This window comes from Rhineura floridana, chromosome 7 (assembly GCF_030035675.1).
Source record: "Rhineura floridana isolate rRhiFlo1 chromosome 7, rRhiFlo1.hap2, whole genome shotgun sequence".
NCBI classification, from domain to species: domain Eukaryota; kingdom Metazoa; phylum Chordata; class Lepidosauria; order Squamata; family Rhineuridae; genus Rhineura; species Rhineura floridana.
In genome coordinates this window covers 50,126,463-50,147,555 of record NC_084486.1, presented here as the reverse complement: position 1 = coordinate 50,147,555, position 21,093 = coordinate 50,126,463, and the positions used below count along the sequence as shown (strand labels likewise).

General features: G+C 41.9%; 1 protein-coding gene across 4 annotated transcripts in view; it reads right to left on the bottom strand.

The window, feature by feature from the left end:
* The window catches only part of DNTT (DNA nucleotidylexotransferase), a 230,529-nt gene extending 209,973 nt beyond the window's left edge, over positions 1–20,556 (bottom strand). The window contains exon 1 of one of the 4 annotated variants that reach the window (XM_061635584.1): positions 20,485–20,556. Coding sequence is in view for 1 of the 4 variants with exons in the window: in XM_061635586.1 (XP_061491570.1) it covers positions 5,085–5,131 (47 nt within the window). In the remaining 3 variants the exon portion in view is untranslated. Of the gene's footprint in view, positions 1–5,084; positions 5,158–17,975; positions 18,058–18,086; positions 18,199–20,484 lie in introns of those variants that run through there. The other 3 variants (XM_061635583.1, XM_061635585.1, XM_061635586.1) reach the window with 3 other exon arrangements.
* Positions 20,557–21,093: the final 537 nt, after the last annotated feature.

Genomic DNA, 21,093 nt, shown 5'->3' with positions numbered 1-21,093 from the left:
TTTTGAAGACAGGGACCTGGGAACTACAGACCGGTCAGCCTGACATCAATCCCTGGGAAAATTCTGGAGTAGATTATAAAGCAGCCAGTCTGTAAGCCCCTTGAAAACAATGCAGTGATTACAAGAAGCTAACATGGATTTGTCAATAACAAATTCTGCCAGAATAATCTTATCTCATTTTTTGATTGGGTAACCTCCCTGGTAAACTGTGGGAGTGCTGTGGACATCATATACCTTGTCTTCAGCAAAGCTTTTGACAAAGTATCCCATGATATTCCGATTAGCAAGCTAGCTAAATGTATGATGGATGGAACAACTATCAGGTGGATCCACAGTTGGCTCCAGAATCATACTGAAAGAGTGCTTATCAATGGTTCCTTCTCAGACTGGGGGGAGGTAATGGGTGGTGTACCACAGGGTTGGGCCTGGGACCAGTGCTCTTCAACATTTTTTTAATGACTTGTATGAGGAGGTGAAGGGAATGCTTATCAAATTTGCAGATGATACAAATTTGGGAGGGACAGCTAATGCCTGGAAAACAGAAACAAAATTCAAAGGAATCTTGATAGGCTGGAGCATTGGGCTGAAAACAACAGAATGAAATTTAACAGGGATAAGTGCAAAGATCTACACCTAGGAAAAAGAAACCAAGTCCACAGCTGTAAGATGGGGGATACTTGCTCAGCAATACTACATGTGAGATGGATCTTTGAATTGTTGTTGATCAAAACCTGAACATGAGCCAACAGTGTAATGTGGCTGCAAAAAAAGGCAAATGATATTTTAGGCTGCATTAACAGAACTGTAGTTTCCAAAACACATGAAGTACTAGCTCCCCTATATTTGGCACTGGTTAGGCATAATCTTGAGTACTGCATCCAGGTCTGGACACACTTTGAGAAGGATGCAGACAAACTGGAAGAGGTTCAGAGGAGGGCAAAAAGGATGATCAGGGGACTGGAAACAAAGCCCTATAAGGAGAGACTGAAAGAACTGAGCACGGTTAGCCTTGGGAAGAGAAGACTGAGGGGAGATATGATAGCACTCTTCAAGTATTTGAAAGGTTGTCACACAGAGGATGGGCAGAATCTCTTCTCGATCATCCCAAAGTGCGCCATATGGAATATTCAACTTAACATCCGGAAAAACTGTTAGAGCGGTACAACAATGGAACCAGTTACCTAGGGAGGTGGTGGGCTCTCCAACACTGGAGGCATTCAAGAGGCAGCTGGACAGCCACCTGTCGAGTATGCTTAAACTTGGATTCCTGCATTGAGCATGGAGTTGAACTCAGTGGCCTTATAGGCTCCTAACTCTAATATTCCATGATTCTATGTCACCCATAATCAGGAATGGTTGCAGTAGAATTACATCAGCATGATCTTGGCTATAGTATTCCATGCTATAAAGTGATTCTAGAATCAAATCAAGCCTCTCCCCTGGGGCAAACTAAATTGTGTGACTGTATTCGTGAAAAATCCACCCTCAGCAAGGAAAGTCTTGAGTGAGCAGACTTTTGGGGGCTGTTCCAGATGAGGCTTTTGTTGTGCACTCACCCTGCCAAATTCACAGAATCTTCCAGAGGTTCCTATTCTTAAAACAAGTTCTTTAAATACAGGCTATCAATATCTGTCATGTCACAAAATAAAAAGACATTTTTTAAAAAAATCCTAGGGGGTGTGAAGCACAGCTCAGAGGGGGGCAGTACACACATTCGCCCCACCCTGGCTACAGGGCCACAGAACTATACCAGCCCCTATCAGCATGGGCTTGTTCTGGATTATATTTCTTGGTCACACTAGAGCAATGATAGGAACCTGTGACCCTCCAAATATTGTTGGCTTACAAAATCTCATCATCCCTGATCATTGGCTAGGTTGACTTGGGCTGGCAGTATTTGGGCTGACATTTGGAATACCAGTTTCCTCATTCCTGCTGAAGAATGTGCTGACTTTTACATATGTAACTGGTATTTATTAGAACCTGAATTACGAGCATATTGCATTAAATTTTCTCATACCATCATATTAAGTTAGCAGCCATTGTTTGTATAGGAGATCAGAAGGTCACTGCAGGATGAATTAGATACTCTCATAAGATTCTACAAAGGTTATATTTGAAAGAATCAGAGCTTGGAAAAGTTACTTTTTTGAACTACAACTCCCATCAGCCCAATCCAGTGGCCATGCTGGCTGGTGCTGATGGGAGTTATAGTTCAAAAAAGTAACTTTTCCAAGCTCTAGAAAGAATTAGATGGAAATTATAAGCATTTTTGCTACACTGGTGACTAGGGTTGTCAGGTTCTTGGCCTGAGACTGATCCTGTATCTTTAGGAGAAGAGAAAGTCAGCCAAGTGCAGGTGTTCTTGCAACTCTATAATGGGAAAAACCACAAGGTGGAATTCTCCCTTCCCCCTGAACAACATTTAAAGATACAGAAGACCTCTTGGTTGCCAGGTCCAGCCTCCGAAAGGTCTTCTATATCTTTAAAAGTTGTGGAGGGGGAAGGGAGAATTCCACCTTGTGGTTTTTCCCACTACAGAGTTGTAAGAACACCTGCACCTGGCTGATTTTCTCTGATTTGATTCTAGAAAATGAGAAAGACATAAAAGGTCAGACAACTGGGGATGAACCCTCAATCATTAGTCACCAGCCATGTGGTGTCAAGGAATGCACACAGCCTATTACAGATGTTATTCAGCTTGGTGTTACCAGAAGAGAAAGAGAAGTGTTTGCATGTTTACTCAAGAAACAGGAAAAGACCCTTATTTGCAATACTCTGTTTAGTCTGGGTCAAAAAAGATTAAAAAATTATGACTGAATGGAAATCTGTCCAATTCCTAAGCACATCAGCCTCTTAAAATGTGAATTTGAAAGAACTGCCTTTTCAGTCTAGCAAAAGGGAGATGAAAGATTTTATGAGTGAATTATACAAATACATTTTGGTGAAGAATTTTGAAGCTAAAGAGATATATTCCTCTAATCATTAAAAGAATGAAATGTTTGAAACAGTAATATAAAAACAGATGTTTTTGTTGATTTAAACCTGATTTGATAACTTTATCATAAAGATTTCTGTAAAGATTTAGGAAAGGGGCTGTAGCTGTTCTACAGGCAGAATGTCCTAGGATCAATCCCTGGAATCTCCAGTTAGGGCTGGGAATGTCCCCTGCCTGAAACCCTGAAGAGCCACTGATAGTCAGTATCGACTGCTAGATAGACCAAAGGTCTGACTCAGTTTACGGCAGGTTTCCATGTTCCATATTTGGAGTCAGAAAAGAATTGGGAAGCAACATGAAGTCTATATCATTATCACTGTGGGTCCCAATTTTTACTATAATTTTACTATATGAGGTAGAGGCCCAGGGCTTCCATTGAGAAAAAAAGGAGAGTAGCAAGATGAGGTTGGGCTGTGTCCAGCTTTTTCAGCAGTAGTAACACTTTTGCTTGTCAGAGACCAGAGATCTCATTGCCACAGATGTGGGAGAGGCAGGCAAATGGAAACCTAGTGCTTATTTAGAATTTAGAATGGGAGGTCTGCTTGAAATGAATCAAATCTAACCTAACCCAAGGCTTTGACACACCTTTCTCCCACCATAATGGATTTGGCTCAAAACTTCCAATCAGTTTGTAAAACATCTCTCCTTTTCACTTGGGTTCTCTGCTCATTAGGTTGTCCAGGTCTAGACCCCCAAATGGGTCCCTGTACCTTTAAAATGTACTCAAGTGTGGCTTTTCCCATCAGAAAGTGGCAAAGTTGGGGATGATGCACCTGATATAACTTTCATTTTATGAATCTTTTAAAAGTACCCAAGCCCTCTTACAGGATAAATCTATAATCCTGTGCATACTTGCCTGTCCACTTTGCTCCTAGCATAGCTTTGGTCCTCGGCCCTGAATGAAGGTGGCCACCCTTTTTAAACTCTACGACCTTCACTTCTCGCTGCTCTCCTGCTTTCTTCAATTACTCTGCCTTTTGGCCTACATTCTTTGCTGCCCAGCATTTTCGTTTAACATGCTCATTCCAGCAATGTTACACACTTTCTGCTGAACTGGCAGCCCTGTTCAAGCTTTTTTAAAAACACACACACACTTTCAGACCTCTCCTTTCCTCAAGTCCCCAATTTCATTTTTTTTTATTCAGACCTCTGTATTTTCCCCTGACATTTTCCTCAGGATTCTTAATTTCAATCTGCTCACTTTCTTTGCCCATGGGGCCTCCCAGTTCCCTGCCCAGTAGCTTCTCAACCTTCTTAGACCACTTTTCATTCAGCCTCACCCACAAAACCCTTCCCCCACTGCAGTAGTTGGGACAACTCATTCACACAAGAGCTTTGTTGAGTACTCACAGAGTTTGAGTTGGGGCACTGAAAAGAGAAGCCCTGTTTATGGAATGTTTATGATGTTGAAAGCTAGAAAGATGACTGATATGAAGGTTACCTGGGAAAGGGCTGATGCTCAGTGACAGAGCACATGCTTTGCATGTAGAAGGTCCCAACATCTCCAGTTATGGCTGAGCATGATGCCTCCATGAAACCTTGGAGAGCCGCAGCTGGTCAGTATTGACAATATTGGGCTAGACAGACCAACTGCATGATTCAGTATATGGCAGCTTCCTATGTTCCTATTGAATGCTACAGTTTTTTGTAGCTGACAAGAATAGCAGCCTAAGCATATATATGCAGAATACATCTCTGTTAAACTAGAGTGCAAGATTGACTATTCAGATCTTTGAAGTTGTATAGACATCCTAAATATGTAACTAGAATGATAAGTGATATTTCACAGAAATGTTGCTAAACAGCCCACTTATTTCAAGGGCAATATTAGTATTCAAATCAAATCTCTTTTTTTTGTCTTCCTAACATTTTTCCAAACGTTTAAGTTACAGAAAAAACTATTAAAAGACAGCTATAGAATATCTAAACACATTCCTAGCATTCTAAGGCTGCAGTTCTATACATACTTACATGGGAGTAAGTTATTTCTGATTAGACATGCAAAGAATTTCACTGAAAGTTTTAATATACAGTTCTACCGTCAAAAATATCTAATGAATAGTGAGAGTGGGTTTTTTCCCCATACCTTAGCTCATTTTCTACCCTGAAGCCTTTTCTTCTTGCTAAATCCATCAGGAAAGTCCTCCTGGTCACTCCCATTTTCTTCTCCACAATAAATATGATTATGTCAATGAACTGTGTTTTGTAGCTGGTCAGTGGAGGTGAACATTGCATCCCTTTCCACTTTTTCCTCATGGGAATAAAGTCTGTAGCTCTGATCATATTCATGACACAGTGCACACTTTCTCTCGTTTGTCTAAACCTACACTTCACTCAGGAAAACAATCTTGCACTCAGTTTGTCTGCCCAGCCCACAAGCAGTTTTTTGATGTCACTATCCAGTGATGTCATCTTGCTCTATTTTTCTTCCAAACTCAGAAACTGAAAGCTATAAAAGAGCAAAAACATCAGGCTTTTTTCAGACTTCTCCTGATTCAAGCACGTTTACAACTTTCTCTACAGTCAAAAAGCAGAAAAAGTAATGCAGTTGTCACTCCCAATTCTGTTGAAAAATCTAAGAACATGATTAAATAATTTCAGAAAACTTTGGTTTCAGTGGATTTTTTAAAATAAGAATATCATTGGTAGAATGAAATAGTACTTGTAGGTTTCTTCCCCTCAAACAAATGCTAGTGGTGTGCACCAACCACACGTTTTGGTTCTGGCTGTAATTTGGTGCATGATTTAGCTCAGGATCTGTGGCAGAGTCCACTTCAGGAAAAATGAGGTTGTTTCCTCTCTCCATTGAATATTGGGAAATTTTCAACATGGCTATAATTCTTTTCCCTTTTGACATCAGTAGATGAAATTCACAAACATAGTAGCCTTTCCAGAGTGGATTAAGCCTGCCAAACCACAGACAAATAGGGCCAGATGTTGGGCACCTTTAAAGTTTGATTTTTTTTTTTAAAAAAAAGCTTCTATAACTTTTTAGTTTATATATATATATAATTGGATGAAATTTGGAAGCATCTGTGCCTTTTCTGGGAAGATAAATTCTGCCACATTCCCAGAAAAAATAGCTGCAGTGGTTTTCCAACAAAGCCATTGCAGTTTAAGGGTGAGTGAAATAGGGATCCCTAATTTCCTTGTGTGGGCAATTGGTGTGGAAACAGCAGACAACAGAAAGGTGCCCCAAGTAAGAAACCTGCCAAATTGCAGACAAATCGGTCCACTGGTTTTTGCGTGCTAGGTACCTTTAACCTTAACTGGAGGCATCAGAACTAAAAGGAATTTGCTTTCCTCATCCATACCACTGAGACTGGAAAGTCTTGGTAAAATAATTCCCTCTTATTACAAGCTTGACCTGTCAGTCACAACTCCCTCCTCCTTCACTTGACTTGCCCCTGGTGTTTGTTCTACTTCATCTCTTACACACACAGCGGGGGGGGGGGGCGGTTGTTTTAGCAGACAGTAGTCTGTAACTTTTTTTGCTGCCGGAATAATCAAGGTGCTTCAGAAAGCCCTTGCTTTAATTCAACGTGCCTTGTACATATTCTGCTTCACCTCAGACAAACTGAGAATTCCTCTGAAGCACTCCACTTTGGCAAATGATTCATGATTTATCCAATCCTAGCATATATATTCAACTCTGGACGGCTCAGAGGCTAATTCATGTATTAACATTTCCTTCAATTTCATACATACTATTTGCCATATTTCCAAGGAGACTGCTTCTTAGATTTAATATGAGTTCCTGAAAAGCCTCTTTTAAACAACGAAGTGTCCAGATTTACACAGAGTCACTGAGGATAGAATTAAATGTTACAAGGTAATCATGGGTTTTTTGAACCATAGTGTTTTTTTCATATGGCAAATGTGGAGATGGGGTAGATTTTCAGAGAATGAGTGGTGGGAAGTGGTGTTTACTCCTTTTTCATCCACCATTCTCCTTTGCAAAATGCCACCCTTCCTCTACCCCCAGCTGTTTGCAATTGTTATATCCCAGCCAGATTATAAAAGTAAGGCTGGTGGGGGAGAGATACCCTCAGGGTGGCATTTGCTGTTAGGTCAACAGATTCAGTGGAGCTAAGGCATCCCTCTCTCCTGCCAATACTCTTCAGTTCTGCCCACCCATTGTCAGTGAAAGCTGACAATGTCAGTGAAATCCTGACACATTTTGCATTGCACTTCATTGGATGCCATTAGCCAATTAATAACCAAAGAACAATAATCTCACACTAGACAAGCTCATCTAAGCTCATCTAAAGAGGCTAAATATGACAGACAGGCTTGTGATTTAGTAACTTTTTAATATTCCCAGCCTATAACTGTTGTTAAATTAGGATACACTGCAACTAGTCCTGTAGCAATATGAACAGGACTTCCATTTCATATTATCCTGAACATCCTTTGACCCAATATGATATACCTATGTGTGAATGCATTACAAACTACTACAGTGGCCATATTCTGGACAATCCTGAATCCTGGCCATGTTTCATATATTCATACCAAGAGGTGAAAAGAGAAGGGCTGTCATATTTCCAACACATGCGAAAGACTACACACATATTATATTTGCATTTAAAACACTCTCCCTTTATCACAACTTACAACAGGCATGTAACCAATGCATAGTGGCTGTTGAGATGCCACCCTAAAGTGAAACCATTTCTATAAAACTTCCAGTTATCTGAGTCACAGCACCATATGCAATATCTTACTCTTCACCACCCATGATTAGTGGCACAAAACCATAGTGGCCACAGAACTGTTTGTGGTATAGCGTGTTCCTCAGGCTTCCCTTAGCCCTTCCTAAGTGAAGCTGCTTGAGAAAAGCGTGCAGCACAGAGGTGAGAAAGAGTACTCAAGCTTATGTCTGTGTTGGAATTGCTTTTGAATACAGCTTTAAAGCTTCTTTTTAAAGAAGGTGTTTTCAAAGCTTTCTTTTTTAAAAGAGGTTTTGAAAGATGTTTTGTTTCAATATATATTTTTAAGGATGTTTTGTTGTAAGATATTTTAAAGTTTGTTTTTATGATGTTTTCGAGCGTTTTCAGTGCTTTTGTTTGCCGCTCTGGGCTCCTACTGAGAGGTAGGGTGGGATATAAATCTAATAAATAAATAAATAATTTGGGGAGTTAATAACAACTAACTTTTGCTGGATTGTGCCCACTATGTCTTCACACAGTAAGCTGTATAAGACTTGGTCTTACACAGGACAGGAACATAAGAGACTGCCTTACCAGGGATGGTGGAGAAATTCCATTCAGTTTGCATTTAAAGGCAAACCTACCAAATCTGCACTTTGCAAAACAATACACAAACCAAGTACAGGCATCCTTTCAAATTTGCACTGCTCCAAATTTCACAGTGCAGTTCTCCAGCTGAGTAATGTGTACAAAAAATGCATATACTACCAGAAAGTGTGCATATAAATACATATATCAGTGAAAACAACTTACAAAATGCATTATGTTAGGTATTTGTATATTGGGCAAAATTGAAATAAAATATTCACAAAATGCATTATGTTAGGTATTTGTATATTGGGCAAAATTGAAATAAAATATTCACACTAAAATGATGATGAATTCCATTAGAGCTTTTGAAAAAAACTGATGTGGAAATGTGGAGAACTGAACTTAAGATTGGAAAAATGAAAAACGGAGAGAAACTAAAATGGACAGATTCACCCATCCCTACTTGCACCAGATCAGACTTTGTCTTTCTAGTCCAATATTTTCTGCTTTGACTGGCAGGGTCTCAGACAGGAGTGTTTCTTATTAACTGCTTTACCTGACCTTCTGCAAGCAAAGGATGTGCTCAGCCACTGTGCTGTTCAGCCAAAGGTTCAGCCCTCTTCTCCCCACTTTCATGGGCTTGTCCAGGGTTCAGACATAGGCTTTCTCACATTTAAAATGAGAACAGTGCTCCTTAAACCAACAACCCTTACACAAAGAGGCTTCATGTTAAAGCGTATGGAGTTCAGGGCAGTGTCATCTTTAGAATCAGAAAGGCTTGATTCAACATTTTCTTTTTTTATGTATCGGTCTGTAAGGGAAGGGGGACTCCAAAACCCACCGTTTGGCCAATATGGTTCGTGGAGCTTACCAAATGTTACAAACATGTGGCAAGCTTCCAGGTTCTTCAGAACTCTTCACCAGGCAAATTGCTACACAAAGCAAAAGGACAAGGAAAAATTTGTTGCCATGATGTCAGCTTGCAAGTTTAGTTCTAAAATGGAGAATGCTGGTTGAAAAGGCCCCTTCCAAGTGCTGTAGATATAGGGTGATATCCAACATTAGCCATGCTCAGAATAGACCCATTGAAATCAGTGGTTAAGTCCATTGATTTCAGTGAGTTTACTCTATGTTTGACTAGCATTTAATATCACCCTTAGGATTCCGAGATGAAGAAGCAATGGCTGATCCCAATCTCTAAGAAATGCATCTGTTTTATAAGGCAGGATCAGTAACCCCAATATAGCAAACAGAGATATAGTAGACATTGGCACAGGCATATGCAGGAATTCTTTCAGAAATGTATTAGTTCATAAAACAGCATGTGAAATGTTCTGAGTAATTAATTAATTGTTCAGGAGCCCACGGAAAGCCTAGGTGCCTATACAGACTTTGACATGCATGAACCTGAGGATGTTATATCCCACATTTGTTTTTGTGCTTTATTGTATTCTGTAAGCCACTTGGAGAGGGTTTTACCTTTAAAAGGCAGCCTAACAATATTTTAAATTAAATAAAATACATGCCTTAAGAAAAAATACAGGCTCCGCCAACCTAATGCCCTCCAGATGTTTTGGACTACAGACTCATGTTGGTTGGGGCTGAGGGAAGTTGTAGTTCAACATATCTGGAGGGCACAAGGTTGGTGAAGATGGAAATAATATATCCCTTACAATATATCTCCGTGCAGTAAGCGGCAGTAATGCAGCCGAAAGCTCTGCTCACGGCCAGAGTTCGATTCCAATGGAAGGAGGAAATCGAATCTCCAGTAAAAGGGGTCAAGGTCCACTCAGCCTTCCATCCATCCGTAGTCAGTAAAATGAGTACCCGGCATATGCTGGGGGGTAAAGAAAGGCCGGGGAAGGAACTGGCAATCCCACCCCATATATACGGTCTGCCTAGTAAACGTCACAAGACGTCACCCTAAGAGTCGGAAATGACTCGCACTACAAGTGCAGGGACACTAACCTTTTTACAATAGAATTATGCAACATTCCACCTGCTAGAATTATGTATGAAAATATGACTCCAAGGCCACATTCACACCAGACATTTACTCCACTTTAAAATGTCATGGCTTCCCCCAAGAATCCTGGGAAATGTGGTTTGTGAAGGGTGCTGAGAGAAGACTCCTATTCCCCTGACAGAGCTCTAGTGGCCAGAGTGGTTTAACAGTCAGCCGCTCTGATTGAAGCTCTGTGAGGGGAACAGGGTGTCTCCTAGCAACTCTCAGCACCCTTCACAAACTACACTTCCCAGGATTCTTTGGGGGAAGCCATGACTGTTTAAAGTGGAATAAATGTCTGGTGTGGATGCCGCCCAAGAAATGTTGTAGGCCTGTCTTCTCTTTTCTGAGATGCAAAGAAGGTTTTGTATTTTTCAGTTTCTCAGAATATCTTTACTGTCATTTTTAGAGCCCTTCTGTTACTTTTTTCACTTATGAGACTTGCTGTTTGTTGGAGATCTGGTTTTTATTTACTGCAGAGCATTCCATCTGTTGCCAGTGCCGGTTCTACTAAAGTCTATATGTTTAGAAATATCATGCCATCAGTCCTTTTCTTTGTCTTTGAATAAATTCTCAGTGGAACAGATTTAGAACAGAGGTACATGTGTCATAGATCTTGTTGGATATTACTTTGAATAGCACAAAGTCACACACACATGCAAACAAATATAACCAAGGTATAAGACTGATAAATAAGATATACTCTGAATTTGCTTTCTGTATTTTTTTTCTTTTTCTGTTTAATTTATTATCACTTCAGGCATCTGTTCTGATTACCACCAGGGAATGATTCTGCATTCATTACAGCTTGAAACTTCTGTTCGTAATCCAACTCTGTCTGGGTAAAGTGTTAATTAGTTGTAGTTGCTGTCATTGTTAAGTTGGCAGCCCAAGGCCGCTGCAAAATATTACCAGCACATCAGACTCTAAGGATATGGATTCCACGAGGTGCACACAAAGGATCTGCATGACTTATAGCTCTGATTAGAGCTATTGAACATTAATTGCTGCATCAGCAAACACTCCTCCTGAAAAGTACACCATATGTATCTATTTCTAGAGACAATGTTTTCCAGAATTTTTAGTATAAATTATGATAAAGTGTACACAGAGGTTTCATTCAGGCAGTAGGCAATTAAAAAAACAGAGCATTGTCCTGCTACTTGAAAACGATTATGACTCCAGAAGTGAGCTAGCACTAGGAATGAGCAAATGTTGAGGATATTCACGAGTAGGGTTGCCAGATCGGAACCATCCAAAAACCTGAGAAAATGGGGGCGGGCCCTAGTGACATCACGGTGCAGGCCCTAGTGATGTCACGGGGCGGGCCCTAATTATGTCATTAAGCATGATACATTAAGTAACCACAGCTGCTTAGAGCATACCATTCAAAAAAAAATTCTCTGATTGGAAATTAAAATAGAAATCTTACCTAAAATATGGTGTTCCCAGGTCCATCTGAAGTGACAAGGTCATTCCTTCTCACAAGCTTAGGGAGCATGGATGCAAAATGGAAATGGACTGCCTTCAAGTTGATCCCGAATAGGGTTTTCATGGTAAGCGGTATTCAGAGGTGCTTTACTATTGCCTTCCTCTGAGTCTGAGAGGCAGTGACTGGGCCAAGGTCACCCAGTGAGCTTCATGGCTGTGTGAGGATTCAAACCCTGGTCTGCCAGGTCACAGTTCAACACCTTTAGGGAACATTTACTCTAACTTACTTGCTTCTGGCAAGAAGGGTTTACATGCCCTCAGGCCAGGCCCTTATTGGAAGAAAAGAGCTTAGTGTTGCAGAGATGTTAGATGGGAGCACAGATGGATGCCCCTGAATGCAGCAATTCTAAACATGCTTATTAAGGAACTAAGCCCCATAGAACTCAATAGGACCTACTTCTGAGTAGATATGGTTGCAGTCATGTTAAGGACAAGGGAGGGCATTCTAGGCAAGCAGTTGGCAACTGCCTGTTAGCATTGTGCTGTTGCTAAGACTTGACTGGGGATCATCCACAAAGTTATCCATAGGCCACTGCAACTTTATGTGTTGGCTGGCTACTGTTCTATCCGTCTCTATTCAAAGAAATCAAACAATCACAATTATACAATTACCTCTAGTATTAAGGTAAAGGTAAAAACATGAGAGAGAAATAAAATCAATAGCACCAGGTTACAAACAATTTTTTAAATTGACAAACACTGTCTTTTAGAGAACAAAGGCAGGTTGCATCACCAATCAAACTGCTAATCATAATCCAATTGCTAGTCCCAACTAGAGCAGAGACCCGCTGAAGCAATAGAATTTACATGGTGTCAATTAACCAAGTTCCCAACGATTCAATGGGTCTACTCTAGTTGGGACTAGCAGCTGGATTTAGGCATTTATCTCTCTTACGAAAGAGAAGTGGATGACATCCAAGGGATGTTCTCAGACATTACAAACATTATAAACAGTATTACTCTTTATAAAAGAAAAACAGAAATAATGAACAAGGTGCTTTCACTGTAGTAACTGGTTTTAAAGAACAAAAAAGGCTGAGTTTAGAATTTGTAGTTCTCCTTTGAAACACGCTTTAAGCAACCTTTGCTCTTCCCTCACATATTTGAAAAAATCAGCACAGTTCATGCCAAAGTTTAATTTAACAGAAAGCTCTGCTTTGACAAAGGAAGATAACATACGGTTCCTGTTGTCAGTCCATACGTTGCCCATGAGTGAAAACACTCTCTCCACAAAAGCATTGCTTACTGGGATGGCAAACACTGCACTGACAACCTTCACCAGAATTCTTGATCGGATGCTTTTTAGCAACTTCACCCATTTCTCATCCAGAGGAAGATCAAATGTTCTGACCTCAGGCACAAACTTTTTAACCAGGCAAAGTTCATCAAAAAGTTCATGATCTGTACCACAGTCTGCTCCTGGTTTTGTTTTTGCAGAAAGTATGGAATGTCTCCATCTTCTGCTCCCAATTATATAATCAATTTGATTCCCATATTGACCATTTGGTGTTGTCCACATGTATGGTTGTCTTTTTGGTTGATCAAAAAGGTGTTTGCAAGAAACAAATTATTGGCTTCACAGAACTCAATAAGTGTTTCTCCTGCCTCATTTCTATCTCCTAAGCCCCATTTCCCCACAATTTTCTCCCAGCTACCTCCCATTTTTATCATCAGAACAACCCTATGAGGTAGGACAGGCTAAGAGATGGTGACGGGCCCAGGGTCATCCAAAAAGTTTCATGGCTGAGTGGGGGCTTGGACACCAATCGGTGAATAACACTGTTTTGGATTGGACCAGTGTGGTGCAATGGTTAGAGCAGTGATTCTCAAATGGTGCACCCAGGCACACAGACGTGGCTACATGTGCCTCAAATATTATGAAAGTATATTTTAAAAATGAGAAGAAGCCCATTTGTATAGGGTAAGTAATAGTTTTCTATAGTTTATTTTTATTCATAGTTTAAAATATATTGATATATTTTTAATTTTGTACACGAAGTATGCCAGAAAATTTTTATATGTTTTACAGTGCGCCACGAACCAAAAAAGTATGAGAACCACTGGGTTAGAGTGTTGGACTGAAACCTGGGAGACCGGGGTTCAAATCCCCACTTGACCATGAAACTCACTGGGTGACCTTGGGCTAGTCACTTCCTCACAGGATTTTTGTGAGGATAAAATTGGGAGAGGAAAGACCATATTGCATGACACCTTGAGCTCCTTGAAGAAAAGGTGGGATATGAATGAAATAGATAAAAATCAACTCATTTGAAGTGTGGTAGTGAAGGAGAGCTTTGCAAGTACCATGGACAGTAAAAAAGACAAATAATTGGGTGTTAGAACAAATTAAACCAGAACTATCACTAGAAGCTAAAAATGATGAAACTGAGATTATCATACTTTAGACACATCATGAGAAGACATGATTCACTAGAAAAGACAATAATGCTAGGAAAAACAGAAGGGAGTAGAAAAAGAGGAAGACCCAACAAGAGATGGATTGATTCCATAAAGGAAACCACAGATCTGAACTTACAAGATTTGAACAGGGTGGTTCATGACAGATGCTCTTGGAGGTCACTGATTCATAAGGTCACCATAAGTCATAGTCGACTTGAAGGCACATAGCAACAACAGCAACAGATAGATAGATAGTTGTGAGGCACTTTGACCTGCTGGCAAATGGGCTCCTGAGTGAGGTTGCCCTGATCCTGCTGGTGGGTGGACTAGATCTGCTTCTGCCGTCTATGGCCAGCACTTGCTTGATGAGATTCTGATTTTCCCACTGAGATGGGAGACGGACAGCGGCAGGTTCTCAGCCTCCCTCTAGGTCAAACAGGTTCTGCAGGCTTTTGGAACAATAAAAAAGCCCACCAGGACTGTTTCCCAGAAGGAAAAGTGGGCTAATTGATCCCCCTCCTTGTGCTGCTGCTGGCCGGACCAGGTACGGCACCCGTGGGTCAGGTCGGACTCGGGTCAGTGGGTGCCGCTCATTCCTCCGACGGCCATCTGCGGCTCCCGGGTGCTTGGTGCGGAAGAGCCATCGCTCCGTGGGGTGAGTGCCTGTTCTCCCTGCAGAGGCTCCCAGCTCAGCCTTCCCAGTGGCATCTCCCGGGAGGGCTGCCGGGACCCCTGAGGGCCACTGAGCTAGAGAGACCGGCAGTCTGCACCGGTTTCAGGCCACTTCCGATGATGCTCTGTGCCTTGGGCAGAAGCTGCTGCCTGTCAGGCACTGCTGGAAGCACCTCGGGGCACCAACATCCACCCCAGAGGCCCGCCACAGCCAATCTGCCCGACTCGCTCTCTCAGCTGCCGTTGCAGCCGTCACCGCCAGACCTCTACGGGCGCAAGCACACCTGGAGGGCTGTTGTGTGAGCGGGAGGGGAAGGGGATGGGGTGGCATGAGGGGGATACTGTGTGTTTGCTTTGCTGCAGAGCAAGCAGCATGAGCAAGTGGGCAAAAGCCGGTGGGAGAGCCAGCGACAGAGCCGGCGACGGGGGTGGCAGCCCCACTAGCCCCTTTCCCAGGAGCCGGGAAGGCCGGAGGAGTGGAGGGGACTCCTGCAGGCCTTCTGGGGTGAGCCGAGAGGCCACTGGAAAACTGGAGATCCACGTGTTTAAGGTGAGTATGGCTGGAGACCGGAGAGGGGCCCCTTTTGCCGAAGACTCCGGCTGAAAACCGGAGATCTGGCAACCCTATTCATGAGCCTTTGCTCGGATTGGAAACCTTTGGCCCTCCAGTTGTTGGACTCCAACTCCCATCATCCCTGACTCTTGCCCATGCTGGCTGGGACTGGTGGTAATAGTAATCCAACAATATATGGAGGGCAACATGTTTCCTGTAGTTGTTTTAAAAAAGGACACACTTTCAATCGCACCCTGTCCTCTTCAGTGATTACGGTACATCTAGATAAGCTGGCAATTCTCATAATAAAGCTGACATAAAACAACTATTTGGAGAGTCATGCTAGGTATATTTACATGAACAAGTAAGGATATCCTTTAGAGTTACAATGCCTGTTGGTAGGACTCCTCAGCCTCTAACAACTGCCCAACAGACAGACATTTAACAGGTTATGTTTTTCCTACCACTAATTCACAGGCAGGAAAAAATACTCACCTGCTAAATTTCTATCTATTACACAGCTATTTTAAACCACTGGTGCCCTGGCAGGGGGAAGGGCAGGAATTGCAATCTCAGGTAACTTGTATCCTGAATGTCTCAAGATAGTAGTAGATATCACACTGTGATACCAACCATCTTCATACATTCAGGAATCAGGATGCAAGATAACCCTACCTTTCCTTTATGCATCCTTCCCACAAGTGTGTGTGTACCAGTGTAGGCCCCTCCCAGCAGCACAGCCACTGGCCACACCCACTGGCATGCAGTTCCCAACTGACCAACTACTGTTGCATTTGGCCTTTGGGGCAAAAAGGTTGCCCACCCCTGCATCACAGCATGTAAAAATATAATGGCAAGCCTATCTTTAGGAGCATCTCATCCCAGCTGAAGCTTCTCAATGTTTGAAGTCTGGCATAAGTCTGCTGGCATTTTTTGGTTGTTTGGTTTTTATTAATTGTTGGTTTTAATTGTTTTATATAATTGTTTTAATTGTACATTGCTTTAGAAGCAAAATGCTAAAATAAATATTTGCGCTTACAACTACATTACAGTGAAGCCCACAGAGTGTGCAAAAGGGAAAACCTACCCTAAACCTAGGTTGGCCATTTATGTGTTGCAAAAATAGAAGACAAAAGAGGGAAAGAGATTAGTAGTAGTGTTAGCAGCAGCAGTAGTAGTAATATGTAATGTATATGTATTAGGATTGCCAGGTTCAGGGCCTGAGACTGATTCTGTATCTTTAGGAGAAGAGAAAGTCAGCCAAGTGCAGGTGTTCTGGCAACCTTGTAATGAGAAAAACCACAAGGTGGAATTCTCCCTTCCCCCCACACAACTTTTAAAGATACAGAAGACCTTTTGGTTGCCAGGCCCAGCCTCCAAGAGGTCTTCTGTGCCTTTACAAGTTGTGCAGGGGGAAGAAAGAATTCCACCTTGTGGTTTTTCTCATTACAGGGTTGCAAGAACACCTACACTTGGCTGACTTTCTCTTCTCCTAAAGATACAGGATCAGTCTCAGGCCAGGAACCTGGCAACCCTAATATGCATGGATTGACATTTAGAAATGACTCTAATTTAAATTACATCGCACTATAGAGGTGAAGACTCTGACCAGGTGTTCTGTATGCCGCCTCAGTCTTCTGTCCAGGTGGGTGTTCACTACCTAAACTAGGATACATGGTCACCCTGTCTAGAACTCAAATAGCTAAGAGGTACAGATGGATCTGTCATGCCTTCTTTGCTTCACCTGCTTAACTTGCTATGTTTCTACTACTGATGAGGAGTCCCAAGAGCTATAAGACACCAAAGCTACATGGGGGCTGCCCCTGACCAATAAAACTCTAATCAACCAGCCTGCTAATTTCTGAGGTTCATCCCAGGCATTGCCTGTACATTTTCTGGCTTCTGTCCTGGATACAAATTCCAGGTTTGGCTCACCAGGGGAGGGGAGCAGCCAACTCCAGAACCTCCTAGCCACACTCCTCTTTCTTGCTGTTGCTGAATATTCAGTTGCACTCTCCAAGCGAGCAAGCAGCAAGAAAAAAGAGCAGCAACCTCCATTCACCTTGCACTTTCTCTTTGACCAGCCATTGCAGATAAGGAAGAGTGAATGGGCAATGCCAACAGTGGCAAGGCAGAGGAGCCCTTGATGTCATCTTGCTCAAAAGCCCCACAGAAGCCTGGACCCAGAACAGATCCATGTTTTTTGGAGTGTTTTAAGTTAAAATAGGATATTCTGCTTGACTTCATTCGTTCAGCCTTTCTCTAATGCATAATGCTGAATGCCCAAAAGACTGCTTCACTACTCATCAAATACTGCTACTTGTACTTAATCCATGTCATTGCTGCATTTCCAAAGAGCATATTAGATTAATGCTTCGAGTAATCTTGTTCAACGTTTTTTTCTATTGTCTTATTATTCTTCAGGTTAACAGAGTTGAATGGAAATCCAAACAGGAACTGATTACAGTGAATTAAGTGCCACTGGTGGGGAAAAACATGCTACACTTCATGAAGATAAACACAAATTAGTTAGCTAAAACAAATGGGGAGAAAAACCAAAAACGTTAGGTTTAAATAAGAAAAACATGATTTGTACAATAGAGAAAAACCCACCTTTTAAAAGTAATTCTTTCAAATATATTCAGATTGGCTAATGGCAGGATTCTGTGAAACGTGCAATATTACAAACAGGAGGAGATGGTGTTGTGGGGCAGAGGTGCTTACCTGACCTCCCAGCAGGTGAGTCACTGCTGTTTCACCAGGAGGAGAAGGAATGAGGCAGCAATGAGATCAGCATGGTGCAAACACAGGAGCAGGAATGCTAGATTAGCTCAACTAGAGTGTTTGCACCACAGTGAGTTTACCATCCCCTTCTGGTAAGCAGCTGGGACTCACCAGCCAGGGGGGTCAGATAAGTGCCTCTGCCTCTGCCCCTCCCCACCATTTGCTACTGATTGCAAAGTAAACAAAACCAAACAGAATGTGTTTTCAGAGGGGTATGCTCTTACTATGACTAAGTGTGGATCTAATCCATTGTCTTTCTCCTTAAATATCAGTATCCAGTTAATGTTAGGTTTATTGCCTTTCCTGTATCTGGCTTTTTTTTAAAACCCAGTTCATTTTACTCTTTGGTTACCAAGTGAAAATGCCAGGCTGTAGGTTAACACTAAAGTGAGTGCAAACTGTTGGTGCGTGCTTTGCACTGTCCATTCAAAACAGATAGCTGAAATTGCAACAGCAAGGTTGAAAGAGATGCACATCCCTCTCCTCTTTTCTTAGAGAAAGCCAAGCAGGTGTTCAACTCTTAGATGAGATGCAGGAGGTTTCTCCTCCCAAGTGAAGGCTCAAAATCAATTAACTGACTCTTTTGTTCTATAAATATGAACCAAACGACCCAAGAAAGCACTAGGAACACCAAAGGGCCCTAAAAGCTACTATCAGAGTTCTTAGAAAACAAATGCTTAACTAGTACTGCAATCCACATTGTCATATTCTCAAGCATTTGATCCATTGAAGGGAGGCATACATTTAATGTCAAACTAACTGCTGTGCAAAGAATCATGGCATGTTGTTACTGCTCTAGAAAGAGAGTGTGTTTATTTCTCCAGCTGATTGTTTTTAGTGTCCCTGTCCTGTGCAGCCCAATCCTGCTGCATAGAAATAAGCCTTCCTGACTGTTTTTTGTTTTTAACCATCATTGCCCTTTACTAGTTGTTTTGCGATGCTTCTGCAATGGTGCTGCATTATTGTTATCTGAATGGGCATTCTTGCACTATAGAGCAACAAAAGCAGAACAAAAGACAACTCGTGAAATTTCTACCTGTGTTATATTTTTGTAAGTGTCACACTACCCCTGGACACTTCTGCAAAAGCGTGTGCCTACACAGAAGCATTCATAGGTAGCATGATGCCTACAGGTGAGGCAGGCAAGGTGAGGTAAACCACTGCAGCGAGAGGGCAGCAGCAAGAAGGAAAGTGGTGGAAGTGGGTGGTTTAGGGAGCTACCTGGGAGGGGAGGAACAATGGCAGGCTCGTGTGACAGGAAGGGAAAGTGATGGCAGGCCCATGCAACAGGTAGCAAAGTAAGTCTAAGAAGATTTCAGCAGTAACTATGTGAATGGAGCAATATCTCCACTCCGAGGTTTTTGCAGGCACAAACAGTATTGAAAGCAAGATTGCATATAAGTACTCCGATACCATCATGGACACAAATCATCATGAATGCACAATAAAGAAAAGACATCCGGAGGGGACCCTAACTCTATTTTACTTCAACGGACTTACTCCCAAGTAAGTGTGGATAGGATTGTAGCCAAAAGAGATTGTGCTGTATGTTTTTTCTCAAACATCATCCACATTCCTCAACTGGTTTGCAGTATCTTCATATGTTATTTTAAAATTTATATCCTGCTTTTTAAATGAGAAAATCAAAGGGGCTTACATCACCTCGAATGACATTAAACATTAAAAATTCATGATAAAAGTAAAGCCACGTGCATTAAAAACAGGACATTGTCATGCAAAAACCAATGCTGGGTGCAGCACAAGAAGTAAGTTCCATCGAGTTCAATGGGAATTATCATATTTATTTCTCTTGTAATGTTCACAAGTGATGTACCACCAGCCAAAGCACCATCAGATAAAAAAATAAACAATAAAAACAATAACAAATAAGAATACAGACGCATATACAGTAATAGTTAACAAATCCTCCAGGAAAGAAGCTCCTTTTAACAAAGTCTTTTTTGGGGCGGGAGACGCACACTTTGACATAGTCAGAATGTGACTCCTTGTCTACTGGATTGTGGCTTCCACAGGCAGCTCTCTCATGCGTGGCTGGAATGGCGCCCCTTGCCAGGTAGCACAGGCGTCTCCAGGGTAAACAATGCTTCAGGTGCACCGTAGGGGAAGATATCAGAGAGAGAAAGAGAGATCAAGCACAGGGTGGTGGTGGAGGATGCCCCTTGCCTGCCTGCTGAAGTGTACAAGGAGGAGAGCTCTGTTCAAAGTTTTAGATTACTATTGCAAGATGCTACATGATAAAAGGGGGAAAAAAGACAAGTCAGGCATCCCTGGATGCATTTTGGAAGAAGCCTTCAAGTGGTCTGTATGCAAAGCTTACCTGTCCTGGTTGTTTCATTTCAGACATGCGTATTGTTAGTTTTGAATAAAAGGTTTGCTGAAATATGTTGAACTGCACTTCTTGTTTGTGGTGTAGGAACCTGTCCCTATTATTTCCACGTTATTCCTGCCTCTGGTACCAAAGTTTCTGTTAAATAATTTTGCTATAAAGAGTTGAAGGGTTTTCCAAGGTCACCTTATCCAAACTCCCCCCCTCAAGTCAGGGCCGTCTAGCACCCAGCCCCTATGGAACAAGGTACACAATGCAGGCAACAGTGCACCACAAGAAGAGAGCAGGTGTGCGCCAGAAAACTGCCTGCAAAAGTAACCAGCTCCAGATGATTCAGCCCTCAAGCCAGTGAACTAAACCACACCACAGAGAGAAAGCATGAAAAGGGAGGGGGAAGGGACTTCCTTACCAACTGTCAGTGGCAACTAGGGATGGAAAGAATTGCCAATTATGGTTCTCTCGGTTTCTCATTTTTCCAACTTTAAATTCCGTTCTCCGCATTTCTGCAGCAATTTGCAGGGGGTTTTTTTACTCTTCATGAAAATTCTCCAGCAAATTTGTCCTAATAAAACACACATTTTAGGCAGTTTTGACTAATAT